At 47.0% G+C, this 13463-nt stretch overlaps 1 protein-coding gene across 1 annotated transcript in view; it reads left to right on the top strand.

Annotated features, from left to right (window-relative positions):
- Nucleotides 1-5986, top strand: part of Smo (smoothened, frizzled class receptor) — a 43038-nt gene extending 37052 nt beyond the window's left edge. Inside the window, exons 7-12 of the mRNA XM_013019944.1 lie at nucleotides 713-805; nucleotides 1172-1280; nucleotides 2571-2756; nucleotides 3411-3559; nucleotides 4064-4198; nucleotides 4948-5986. Of these exons, the coding sequence (XP_012875398.1) occupies nucleotides 713-805; nucleotides 1172-1280; nucleotides 2571-2756; nucleotides 3411-3559; nucleotides 4064-4198; nucleotides 4948-5381 (1106 nt within the window). The 3' untranslated portion in view covers nucleotides 5382-5986. The remainder of the gene's footprint in view (nucleotides 1-712; nucleotides 806-1171; nucleotides 1281-2570; nucleotides 2757-3410; nucleotides 3560-4063; nucleotides 4199-4947) is intronic.
- Nucleotides 5987-13463: the final 7477 nt, after the last annotated feature.

Raw genomic sequence — 13463 nt, 5'->3', positions numbered from 1 at the left:
TTTTTTCTTTTTGCTTATGTGGTGCTGAGGAATCGAACCCAGGGCCTCATGCATGCAAGGCAAGCGCTCTACCACTGAGCCACCTTCCCAGCCCCTTTTTCTTTTTTTTTTTTGTCCAAAACTAAGACTCAAACTTGGTACCTGATGCTTTTGCTTATTGGCTAGCACTCTTATCAAGTGAGCCATGCTTCCAACCCCAACCCCCAAAGGGTTGATTTCTTTTTTTTTAATGTTGGAATGATTATATTTCAGATATGTTAGGTTTATAAAAATACGTTGAAATTAATTTTGTTTTTTAATATGACTACTAAAATTTTGAGATATGCCTGTTGGACAGTGCTATTTCCAATGATCCTTTTTAGGATTTTTCTATCAGAACAGCTTTGACCTGGCTGTCTTACTTAGAGGCACCCAGATGATGCCCAGCTTTCTCTTTCTCTTTCCCCTTCCTCTTTCCCCACCTTCTCTCCCTTTTTTCCCCTCTCCCTCTCTCTGTCTTTCTCCTTTCTTTGGACTCTGTTGCAGTTGCCTGAGCCCATGATACTTTGCCACCAGCTGCTGTCTCATTCTCCAGTGTCTCTAGTCCTCCTCAAGTCAGCACAGATATAGTCAGACCCAGGACTCCAGGGCCATGGGACCCTGCTCCCCGTATCCATCCCTCCCAGGAGAGTGGCCTCACCCCTGCTAATGTCTGAGGTCCCCTTCTGTTCAGGAGTCATGACTTTGTTCTCCATCAAGAGCAACCACCCTGGGCTGCTGAGCGAGAAGGCTGCCAGCAAGATCAATGAGACCATGCTGCGTCTGGGTGAGTGGACCCACAGGACTCTAGTTTGAGGTCCTGGCCAGCCCAATATCGTATGGTATTGGGACTCCAGGACAGGCCCAGGCTGCAGAAAATCAGACAAGTTAGCACCCATGGGAAAAGGACAAGGTGTAAGTGTGGGGGGGTGGCAGCTCAGAAGCAAAGGACCTTCTCAAGTGAAGAATCCAGGTTCATGTGGACACTGCTTGCACAGGCCCATCTCCTCCCACATGGGCCACCTGTGGTTGCCTCCAGGCCCTTCTGCCCCTTCTGCCTGGCTGGGCTCACCCCAAGGACAGATGCCTTTCTCCCCACTGCTGCTAGAGTATCTGTGATTGGTAATGTCCCATCCTGCCCTGACCTCCACAGGTATTTTTGGCTTCCTGGCCTTCGGCTTTGTGCTTATCACCTTCAGCTGCCACTTCTATGACTTTTTTAACCAGGCCGAATGGGAGCGCAGCTTCCGGGACTACGTGTTGTGAGTGAGGGGGCTGGGGCTTGGAGGTGGCAGGGGAGGGAGCTGGAAGGCAACACCATCTCTGCTGCGTCCCAGAGGTTGGCTGGGTCCCTGCCTTAGATGATGTTCATAATGTCTAGTCTAAGATATCAGCAGCTTTGTACCTTGCCAAATGTGGTAAACAGCCTCTGAATCTCTGTTCAAGTCTCCCCTTATGAAGACAGATCATGCTTTGGCTCCTCTGACTTTAGGCCAGCCACAGAAGTTGTGCTGTCTCTAATTCTGTGCACTTTCCATAGAACTCTCTGGATTCCTACACAGAAATCGTTATCTCTTTATGATATATATGCTTGTATATGATATATCTATGCTTAGATTTGCTATTTTTGCCTGTGCTTTTCTGTGTTCTGAGGATGAATAGGAGAAAAAGACATCTCAACTGCTGGAAGAAAAGCAGTGTCTACAACCAAGAATAGCAGTTTAAATAATCCTAACTAATCCAGGGTTCCTAGGACTAGCTACTCAGAATGCTGAGATTTGAGGATCATAGTTTGAAGCCAGCCTGGGCAGGAAAGTCCATAAAACTCTTATCTCCAATTAAAGCCAGAAGTGGAGGTATGGCTCAAGTGATAGAATGCTAGTGATAGTGCCTAGGTCCTGAGTTCAAGCTCTTGTACTGGTGTGTGCACGTGCCCCCCCCCCCACACACACACTTGCACTGACTGCTTAAAGCTCATTCCACTCTGGGAAGCTTTAACCCACAGCGATGCTGGGTCCCTGTCCCCTAGGTTTAATGTCATTGTCTGAAGTGAGGCTCATAAAAGCTCTCCAAGTGAAAGTCAGGCATCGGTGGCTCACACCTATAATCCTAGCTATTCAGGAGGCTGAGATCTGAGGATCACAATTCAAAGCCAGCCCAGGCAAGAAAGTCCATATCTCCAATTACCTACCCAAAAAAAAAAAAAAGAAGAAGAAGAAGAAGCCAGAAATGGAGTTGTGCTCAAGTGGTAGAATGCTAGCCTTCAGCACAAAACCTCAGAGACAACACCCAGGCCCTGAGTTTAAGCCCCAGGACTGGCATACACATAACCAAACTCCCCAGGTTAGTTCTGGGAGGGGCTGGGGCTATAGTTTATAAACCCTGGGTTTGATTCCTACTACCAAAAGAAATCAACAACAGCAACAAAAAGAAAACCAAAGAGCCCCATGAAAATTACACAGGGGGCCCAGTTCCTTCTAGTCTTTGGATTACCAGTGTGGTACCTTCCCATTGGACTTAGAAAACCTCCTGTCTACCATCCCTCAACATAGGTGCCAGGCTAATGTGACCATTGGGCTGCCCACCAAAAAACCCATCCCTGATTGTGAGATCAAAAATCGTCCCAGCCTCTTGGTGGAGAAGATCAACCTGTTTGCCATGTTTGGAACCGGCATTGCCATGAGCACCTGGGTCTGGACCAAGGCCACACTGCTCATCTGGAGGCGCACCTGGTGCAGGTGGGGCCAGCAGCCAACTTGTCCTGTCCCTCTCATCTTACTGTCAGCCTCAGGTGGCTGCCTCTAAGTTTTGTCTAGTCTTACCTTCAACAACTCAGCTACTTAAGGCTGGGTTTGCCAGAGCACTGCATGGAGCCGCCAGAGGCTGTCTTCTTGGTGATTCACCATTGCCCCCTGGTGATGGTTTCTGCCCTTTGGAGGACTGGTTCTAGGCCAAATGCTGAACCAGCTGGGAGCATCTGAGAGCAAATGCTTGAGAATTAAGCATACGGGAACTCTGCACTCTACGTTCATGTCTTTGTAGGGAAGACCTCTCCTCCTCAGAGTCCTCAAGAGACTTTGCCAGGGCTGGGAAGGTAGCTCAGTGGTAGAGTGCTTGCTTTGCATGCATGAGGCCCTGGGTTCGAAAAAAAAGCCGGAAGTGGCACTGTGGCTCAAGTGGTAGAGCGCTAGCCTTGAGCTGAAGAGCTGAGGGACAGCGCCCAGGCCCAGAGTTCAGGCCCCACTTCCTGACCAAAAAAAAAAAGAGAGAGACTTTGCTAGACAGTCCATTGAGCTCCCAGTCCAGGAGGGAATGGAATCCTACATTTTGCACCAGAGTTGATGAGACATAGCTGCTCCTCTACTTCCGATTCCGATATTTCCTGCTCTCAGGTTGACCGGGCAAAGTGACGATGAGCCCAAACGGATCAAGAAGAGCAAGATGATTGCCAAGGCCTTCTCAAAGCGGCGGGAGCTGCTGCAGAACCCAGGCCAGGAGCTCTCCTTCAGCATGCACACGGTCTCCCATGATGGGCCAGTGGGTGAGTCTCAGCCCCAGTCCTAGCCCCAGGCCCAAGCTTGGTCCTCAATGGTGTACAGCTCATTCCCTCCCAGGGGATGGCCTCCTTGGCTGACTGGGAGGAATAAAGCACTGCCTCTGTGCACTCACACACTTTCTTCTCCAGGCCCCCACCTCCTCTTGCTGGGAGGGGGGGGGGAGGGCACTCTTGTTTCTATCCGTGGGTCTGCATGCTGTTACTTTAGATCTATGAGGATTCTGTTCTCTCTCCATTCTCTGCCTCTCCAATTGTTTTTTGAGGGTCAGAAGGAGTCATGATCCCAGGCTTAATTTCTGGTCTCTAGTTAGGCTTTTTAGGGAACAGAGGCTGATCACCTCAGATTCCGAAGCGTAGAGATCACTGGTTACTGGCTGAGCTCTCTCTACCAAGGACTAGCTTAGGAAGATGAACAGGGCTACAGAAAGGAGGATGTGCCAGAAGGGGCTGGGAAGTCACTACTTTTTTTCTTTCTTATCATTCTCTAAGCGGGTTTGGCGTTTGACCTCAATGAGCCTTCAGCTGACGTTTCCTCTGCCTGGGCCCAGCATGTTACCAAAATGGTAGCTCGGAGAGGAGCCATACTGCCCCAAGATGTATCTGTTACTCCTGTGGCAACTCCAGGTATGAGGGTTCAGGTTTCTGTAGAAAAGTGGAGAACCCAGAGACTACAGTTCCTGGCACTGGAGTGCTGGGGCTGCTAGAGGTGGAGGAGGAAGGAAAGGACCTAGAGGCCCTGAAGTGTGGGGCTGAGGCCCAGGTTGTCTATAGAGTGGAGTCCAGGCTCCACAATAAAAGTTCTGGGGGCTGGGAAGGTGGTTCAGTGGTAGAATGCTTGCCTTGCATGCATGAGGCCCTGGGTTTGATTCCTCAGCACCACATAAGCAGTGGAAGTGTCACTGTGGCTAAGGTGGCAGAGCGCTAGCCTTGAGCTGAAGAGCTGAGGGACACTGCCCAGGCCAGAGTTCAGGCCCCATGACCAACAACAACAACAAAATGTATAAAAGGTCTGAGCTGGGCGCCAATGTAATCCTAGGTACTCAGGAGGCTGAGATCTGAGGATCACGGTTCAAAGCAAGCCCAGATAGGAAAGTCTGTGAGACTCTTACCTCCAATAAACCACTAAAAAATCAGAATGGTGCTTTTGCTCAAGTAGTAGAGCGCTCACCTTGAGCTGAAGAGCTCAGACAGCGCCCAAGCCCAGAGTTCAAGCTCCACGACTGACCAAAAAAAAAAAAAAAGCTCAGGGATACTGTCTAGGCCCTGAGTTCAAGTCCCAGTACTGGCACCAAAAGAATAAAAGAATAAAAATCCTGGGGAGGGAAGAATGGTGGCAAAGGAGCTCAGGTCTCAGCTGTGTGCTTTTGTGTCAGTGCCCCCAGAAGAACAAGCCAACCTGTGGCTGGTTGAGGCAGAGATCTCCCCAGAACTGGAGAAGCGCTTGGGCCGGAAGAAGAAGCGGAGGAAGAGGAAGAAAGAGGTGTGTCCCCTGGTGGCAGCTTCTGAGCTTCCTGCCCCGACCCCTGCTCCTGCCACCAGTGCCGTTCCTCGGCTGCCTCAGCTGCCACGGCAGAAGTGTCTGGTGGCAGCAGGGGCTTGGGGAGCTGGGGAATCCTGCCGACAGGGAGCCTGGACCCTGGTCTCCAACCCCTTCTGCCCAGAGCCCAGTTCCTATCAGGATCCATTCCTCCCCAGTGCTCCAGCTCCAACGGCCTGGGCTCAGGGCCGCCACCAGGGGCTGGGCCCTATCCACTCCCGCACCAACCTAATGGAGGCAGAGCTCATGGATGCAGACTCAGACTTCTGAACCTTAGTAGCAGGACCTGGGACAGGAAAGAGGAACACACACCATCCTGAGGCTCTTCTTCCTCCCCTGAGGGTCTTCCCTGGGTTCTCATCTTCCAGAGAACCTGTGGGCCATGTGCCCTCTTTGGGATAGTTCTGTATGTGTGGCTCAAGCAGCAGGACTATAGGAAAGAGCTGAATATCACTGGTAGACCTCCTACTAGCTGCAGCAGGGCCCTAGAACTTGTATCTTCATTTCTACCCCACCAGCTGGTGGCATCAGTCTCCAGCAGAGCTTGTGGTGGGTGGAAATAGCAGAGACAGGGATGATGGTACAAAGTGGACTGTGGTGGCCATGTCTGGCAGAGAAGAGCTGGCTGCTCTTTTCTGTGCCAAAGGGTGCCCTTTCTGGTACTCTCAGACCAAAAGTGCTTTTTTGTATTGTTTGTTGTCTAAATGAGGACAGGACTCCCTTCTTCCTCTTCCTGGTGGTTGTGATGTTGGAAGTGATCGTGGCTGTGACCTCTGTTAACAGATGACTCTACCCAAACCCATCCTCTGTTTTCCCAAATTCTCCCCATTACCCATCTCAGTTCCTACTTCTTGTTCATTGATTAGGACCCAGATCTATAGCGCGTGCGCACACGTGCGCGCGCGCGCACACACACACACACACACCCTACACCAGGACCCAGATCTATAGCGCGTGCGCACACGTGCGCGCGCGCACACACACACACACACATACACACACAAACCCTACACCTCCCTTGCTGCTGAGTTCCCAGATCTATAGCGAGCACACACACACACACACACACACACACACACACACACACATACACAAACCCTACACCTCCCTTGCTGCTGAGTTCCATCTCCAGGTTAGAGATTAGTTCAGCTATGACCTGTTGGGATAGAAGTATGGAGTACCAGGAGCTTTGGCCTTGGAGAGTCACATGTTTGGGGGAGCTTCTGAGCCTCTGAATCATGGGTTATGTATCTTTTTCTCATATGCATGCAGCAAGGATGATCCTCTGATTTGAGGGACTACCCTGAAAAGCTGCTGTAGCTTTAGCCAGGCAAGAAAGTTTCTTTCAACTTCTACAACTGGTGGGAGAGGAAGCTCTCCACCTTTCATAACTTCTGTGTCTCCAGAACTCCACATTCAAGAACCAAACAGCAGGAAATCGTAGGAGCTGGCTGGGTTCTGGGTCAGGGGTGGGGATGGGGGAGAAGAAATATAAACAGCAAATAAAATGTTTTTGTATAAAATCATGGTATGTTTCTTTTCCTTAACTTTAGTCCTGCCCTAACGACTTACTTGGTCCTGATCTCTTGTCTTCCACATTCTCCTATGGCTATTCTGAAAGATCAGGTGGTAGCAGTCAGGTGTCAGCACAGTCACCCTAATATGTGGATTGTCCTTCCCAATCTGTTGCCTCTGCACAGAAGTTCTTCTGTGGCTACAGCTGCCTCACTGGGAACAAGATGGTTAAATACTAACATGAAGCTTGTTCCTAGAGTAACCTTTGGAAACAGGCGTCTCCGTGATGATATGAGAATGGGTATAGCTACCAGGCCAACCCTGGGCCTAACCTCAGCAGCTGGGGTGGGGGTGGGGCGGCGCATGGTGGGGGGGGCGGGGGCGGTAATCTGATTTTTACCAATGATGATAGTGGACCAGGTGCATTCTGGTACACCGCATCCTCTTCTGGGCAGTCATAAGAACTCTAACTCCAGGAAAGCCTGTTAGTTTCTTCCTCAAATATATGAGTTGGAAACTGGGTTAAAAAGGACTCAAGATTATGTGACAAGGAGATCTGTGGATGAAGGAGGGTACAAGGACTCATAGACCTGGGTAAAGTGGAGTGTTGTCCAGGCTTATTTGAAGATAACCCCTTTGTTTTTTTCTTTCTTTCTTCCTTTTATTCTTTTTTTGTTAGTTGTGGTGCCTGAACTCTGGGACTGGGCACTGTCCCTCAGCTCTTCAGCTCAAGGCTAGCGCTCTACCACTTGAGCCACAGCACCACTTCCAGCTTTTTCTGTTTATGTAATGCTGAGGACTCGAACCCAGGGCCTCATGCATGCAAGGCAAACACTACTACTGAGTCACCTTCCTAGCCCCTGGAGAGAACCCCTTTCTACTGTTATGAAAACACAAGCATTAGGCCGGGTGCTGGTGGCTCACGCCTGTAATTCTGGCTACTCAGGAGGCTGAGATCTGAGGATCGAGGTTCAAAGCCAGCCCGGGCAGGAAAAACCGTGAGACTCCTATCGCCAATAAATCACCAGAAAACCGGAAGTGGCGCTGTAGCTCAAGTGATAGAGCGCTCATCTTGAGCTGAAGAGCTGAGGGACAGTGCCCAGGCCCAGAGTTCAAGCCCCACTACCGACAAAAAAAAAAAAGAAAAGAAAAAAGAAAACACAAGCATTTTGGCCAGAGCCCTGTTCCCGGGAAAGATGAAAGGGCACTCACTAACCTAGTAATTTTATCTTAGCTACTTTACCTGTATAAAGCCAATAACAGCTCTTGCTGAATTTTGGCCTGGTGCTCTTCCAAGTTCTGCACAGGCTTTAATTCTCTGAATCTCACAGTAGATTTGTGAGATTGTTGCATCCCTCAAGTCATAGCAGTTGGGACTTTGAGTTCAGTCAGACCCTCTGGCTTCAGTTATAGTACTGACCACTGTGACAGTACTCCAATCAGAGGAGCTGGTTTTATGTAGAAACAAGGTAAGTGAGGCAAAATAACAGGCATACCACCTCACAGTAAGTTAGATCTGGGGCCCAGGATCTTCCAGACTGAAGTTCAGGCTCTTCCTGCCCCCCCCCCGTCCTGTCCTCCCCCCATATTATCCCTCCTCCCATCAATCATGGGGCTTGAACTCAAGGCCTGGGCCCTGTCCCTGAGCTCTTTTGCTCAAGGCTAGCACTCTACCACTTGAGCTACAATGCCACTTCTTATTTTCTCATGGTTAATTGGAGATAAGAGTCTCACAGACTTTCCTGCCAGGGCTGGCTTTGAACTGTGATCCTCAGATCTCAGTCTCCTGAATACCTAGGATTACAGGCATGAGCCACAGTGCCTGGCTTATCCAAGGTCTTTAGGTCTATCCTTTGATTTTTTTTGGGGGGGTCCTGTCATGAGGCCTGAACTCTGGGCCTGGGCACTGTTGGTCAGCTCTTCAGCTCAAGGCTAGTGCTCTACCACTTGAGCCACAGCGCCACTTCCGGCTTTTTTCTTTTTGCTTATGTGGTGCTGAGGAATCAAACCCAGGGCCTCAGGCATGCAAGGCAAGCGCTCTACCACTGAGCCACCTTCCCAGCCCCTATCCTTTGATTTTTAAAAAAAATTCCTACTCAGATTTTCTATTTTGTGCTCCGTCTGGACACCCTATTCCCTTGTGCTTGTAAATCTTGTCCATTCTCACGGTTACTACTTTCTGGAACATAACTATTTTTTGGTCTACCAAATACAATATTTGAATCAATAAAAGTTATCAATGTCTAATGAATTTAATGAAAAGCGCTATAATTTTTTAAATTTCTTGTTTTATGTTTTTGTTGGTCGTGGGGCCTGAACTCTGGGCCTGGGCTCTGTCCCTCCACTCTTCAGCTCAAGGCTCGCGCCCTACCACTTGAGACACAGCACCACTTCTGGCTTTTTTTCTGCTTATGTGGTGCTGAGGAATCAAACCCAGGGCCTTATGCATGGGAGGCAAACACTCTACCACTGAGCCAACTTCCCAGCCCCTAATTTTTTAAATTGTTATTCCTATTACATCATTTAACTACTAGTTTCCCGTTCCCCTGTCCTTTTTTTATTTTTATTTTTGGTGGTGATGATGAAGGATGCCTTCAAAAGCTAAGAAATGTTTTGTCTTGGTATGGCTGCAGTGATGACTATGGCCACTAAGAGGCAGTGTGAACCCACTTTTCCAGAATGCAGGCGTTTGGGCCATAGCAAGATGTTCAGAATTATCCATGCCCCCACAAGGATTGTAGAATTAGGCAACAGTGATTATCGGAGGAAACCCCTGTGGGTCTAAGAGGAGCTGACTTGCTGTGGTCTTGATGGCAACCTTTCTAGCATTTCTATCTTAAGCTGTTCTTTGAGCCCCTCAGCAGTTCAGCCTCAGGTTGTTTAGCCGAGGCCTGCCTGTCTGCCTGCGTTGGTCCCAGCTTCCTTAAAGCAGTGTGTGCACTGCCTCAGCTGCTTCCAACTAGTTTCAGTTTTGATTTTATAAGTTTTTTGTTGTTTTGTTTGTTTGTTTGTGCCAGTCCTGGGGCTTAAACTCAGGGCCCAGGCACTGTCCCTGAGTTTTTGCTAAAGGCTAGCACTCTACCAGTGGAGACACAGTGCCACTTCTGGCTTTTTCTGTATATATGGCATTGCAGAATTGAACCCAGGACTTCATGCATGCTAGGCAAGCACTCTACCACTAAGCCACATTCCAAATCATCAGTTTTGATTTTAGTATAAGAGACTTAAAGGCAGAAAGAACAACATGAATGCCCATATTCCCACTGCTCAGAATTAATAACTTCATCAATTTTATCAAATTTTCTTCCTACCTATTTTTTAAGCAAGACATAACAGTTAGTTGAAGTCCTTTTTTGACCCACACCCTATTCTCCCTCACTTGATTTCCCACTCATTGAAAGAAAAATAACTATTTCTTGAGTTTCTTTCTGGTCTGTTTTTAATACCCCCACCCACCCCTGAGATAAGATCATAAGTATTGCCTCCATCCTTGATCCTGCTTCAGTTGCTTGAGTAACTGGAATTATAGGTATGTACTACTTTACTTGGCTGTTTTTGATTTTTAATCTTTATACTTTCTTACATGCAGTGATATATCTGTTAACAATCTGTGAACAATTTATATATTGCTTGTTTGTGTGCCAGTATTGGGACCTGAAAAAACCATCACTTGAGCCACATCCCCACTCCCAGATTTTTTGTTTCCATTTTCTAGAGTTCATTTTGATAAATGTTATTTTATATGATCAGATGCATGTAGGCATTAAACCTTTTTGTTCCTCTCCTCAGAGTATCCTTCTTTGGTCTCTGTGTGTGAATGCCTAGAGTGATGTATAATTTATCACATCCCAGTATATTTTAGATCTAGCTTCTGCATATGAGAGAAAACTTACACCATTTGTCTCTCTGAACTTGGCCTTCCTCATTTAACATGATCTGTTCTAAGCACTCCCAGTTTTTTGCTGGGATTTGTCTGCCTGGGCTGGCTTTGAACCTTGAGCCTCAGACCTCAGCCTACTGACTAGCTGGGATTGAAAGTGTGACCTACCAGTGCCTAGCTTTGTTTTTCTTTTCTTTTTTTTTTTTTTTTTTGGGTCCAGTCGTGGGGCCTGAACTCTGGGCCTGGGCGCTGTCCCTCAGCTCTTCAGCAAAAGGCTAGCACTCTACCATTTCAGCCACAGCACCACCTTCCCAGCCCCTAGCTTTGTTTTTCTTGAGATAGGGTTTCATCATGTAGTTTAGGCTGGCCTTCAATTCACTATGTGGTTCCCACTCCAGATATCTTTCTTTTGTCCCCAGAACTTTTAAAATTTACAATGATATAAAAGGTTAGCCTGTGCAAAAAGACACCATTTCAATTTATTTTATTTTATTTTTTGCTAGTCATGGGGCTTGAACTCAGGGCCTGCATGCTGTCCATGAGCTTTTTTACTCAAGGCTAGCACTCTACCATTTTGAGCCACAGCACCATTTCCAGTTTTCTGGTGGTTAATGGGAGATTAAAGAGTCTCACAGACAAGACTTTCCAGCCTAGACTGGCTTCAAACCACCATCCTCAGATCTCAGCTTCTGGGTAGCTAGGATTGTAGGCATGAGAAACCGATGCCCAGCATCATTTCAGTTTTTAAAAACTAGGCATGCTGGCTTGAGTCTGAGGTTGGGCCAAACAAAAATGAGATGCCCTACTCCAAAAAGTTCCTAAAGCCAAAAAGTGCTGGGGGCATGGCTGAAGTGGTTAAGAATCCTGAGGCAGGAGCTGGGAATGTGGCTCAATGGTAGAGTGCTTGCCTCACATGCATGAGGCCCTAAGTTTGATTCTTCAGTATCACATAAACAGAAAAAGCCAGAAGTGGTGCTGTGGCTCAAGAGATAGAGCGCTAGCCTTGAGCTGAAGAGCTGAGGGACAGTGTCCAGGCCTAGAGTTCAGGACCCACGACTGACAAAAAAAAAAAAAAAATCCTGAGGCATTGAATTTGTGATATTTCCACTCCCCCCAAAAAAGGGTAGTGCTACCTGCTTCATAGAGGCTAGTCGGTGACTAGCCTGGCCTATTTCTTTAGAGAAACAACTCTCAGTGCTAGTATTTTCACTGTCTTTTAGCTGGTCAGATTCCTCAGAAAAGTCCTTCCAATTTTCTGAATAGAAGATACATTCCTGTCAGCCAGAGTTACGGCAGCTGAATGCGCCAGGTAAAGGCAGAAGACATATAATCTTAGTATTTCATTAAACAAGTCACAACATATATAATCTTAATATTTCATTAAACAATTCACAACTTGTATTTACTCATCTTGTTTCCAGTATAGCAATTCCTCTTCAACTATGTATGCCTGATGTACCTTGGCAACAAAGATGGCAGAAGCATTGGTTTTGTAGGGTGGAGCTGAAATTGGGGGTAATAATAGTATGACCTGACTGTTGGTGTCCAGCAGTGGTAGTTTGAGATAAGTAAAGGATGAATACTGACCTCTTTCCAGTGCTCTAACTCCTTAGGGGTTATATCCACATCCCACTGAAGAGTTAAATCATCTCCTTAGCAATCAGTTCTAGGGGCAGTCCAGGTAGGCAGCTGCTGCCTAGGAGCTCCTGTATATACCAGGTGGCTGAGCTCCCTTGAGTATTAGGGGGGAAAGAAAGAAAATCAGTTATAGAGCTGTTAATTTAGGCCCTAACAGCTGGAAGGTAGAACTCTGGGCTGCTTCTCTGTAACAGGAAGGAAATTCTAAAAGCCATAATGTGAAAAGAAAGCTTAAGAAGCTCTTCTGTCCTCCTCCTCCTTCTTCTTTGCCAGTCCTGGGGCTTGAACTCAGGGTCTAGGTACTGTCCCTGAGCTTCTTTTGCTCAAGGCTAGTGCTCTACCACTTTGAGCCACAATATTGCTTCTGGTTTTCTGGAGAAGAGTCTCAGGAACTTTCCAGCCTGGGCTGGCTTCAAACTATGATCCTCAGATCTCAGCCTCCTGAGTAGCTAGAATTACAGGCATGAATCACCAGCACCTGGCTCACTATCACTATCTTAATAGCCATAAATTGTAAGATTCTCTTTGCCTCCATTTCTCTGAAAATAGATGGGAAAAAAACTATTTCATAATACTATAAAAGCCAATGGTATTTTAATGTAATTTTCCTCCTTTTAATAGTCACGTGTGTGTATGTGTGTGTGTGTGTGAGTTCTGGGCTTGAACTCAGGGCCTCATGCTCTGGCTTGGCTTTTTTTTTGCTCAAGACTGGCACTTTACCACCTGAGACACAGCTCTACTTCTAGTTTTTTGGTGGCTAATTGGAATAACAGTCTCTCAGATTTGTCTGCCAGGACTGTCTTCAAACTGTAATCCTAATATCTCAGCTCTTGAGTAGCTGGGATTTCAGTGTGGACCACAGACACCCAGCTATAGAAAATCTATGTGTAATTTGGTCTCCTGCTTTTTAGTTTATTATTACTATTTTTATTATATATATATATATATATACATATATATATATATTTCTCTGTGTGTGTGTATTCTGCAACTTGAACTCAGTGCTCAAGTGCTGTCCCTAAGCTTTTTTGCTCAAGGCTAGCTTTCTACTACTTCAGCGACATCTCTATTTCGGATTTTTTTTGGGGGGGGCAGTTAATTGAAGATACAATTATCACAGATTTTCCTACTTTGGCTGGCTTCAAACCAAGGTCCTCAGGTTAGTTTATTTATTTATTTATCAACATCATTCTTCCTGTTATCAATAAAAAGTTCTTGGGAAACAATTCTTTTTTTTTTATTGTGAAAATACTGTACAGGGGGGGAAACAATTCTTCAAGTCTAACTATTCCTTTTTTTGTTGTTGTTGGTTGTGGGGC

This window comes from Dipodomys ordii, unplaced genomic scaffold (genome assembly GCF_000151885.1).
Source record: "Dipodomys ordii isolate 6190 unplaced genomic scaffold, Dord_2.0 Scaffold48, whole genome shotgun sequence".
Lineage (NCBI taxonomy): Eukaryota > Metazoa > Chordata > Mammalia > Rodentia > Heteromyidae > Dipodomys > Dipodomys ordii.
The sequence above is the reverse complement of the archived record's forward strand: the minus strand, read 5'-3'. Positions and strand labels throughout refer to the sequence as shown.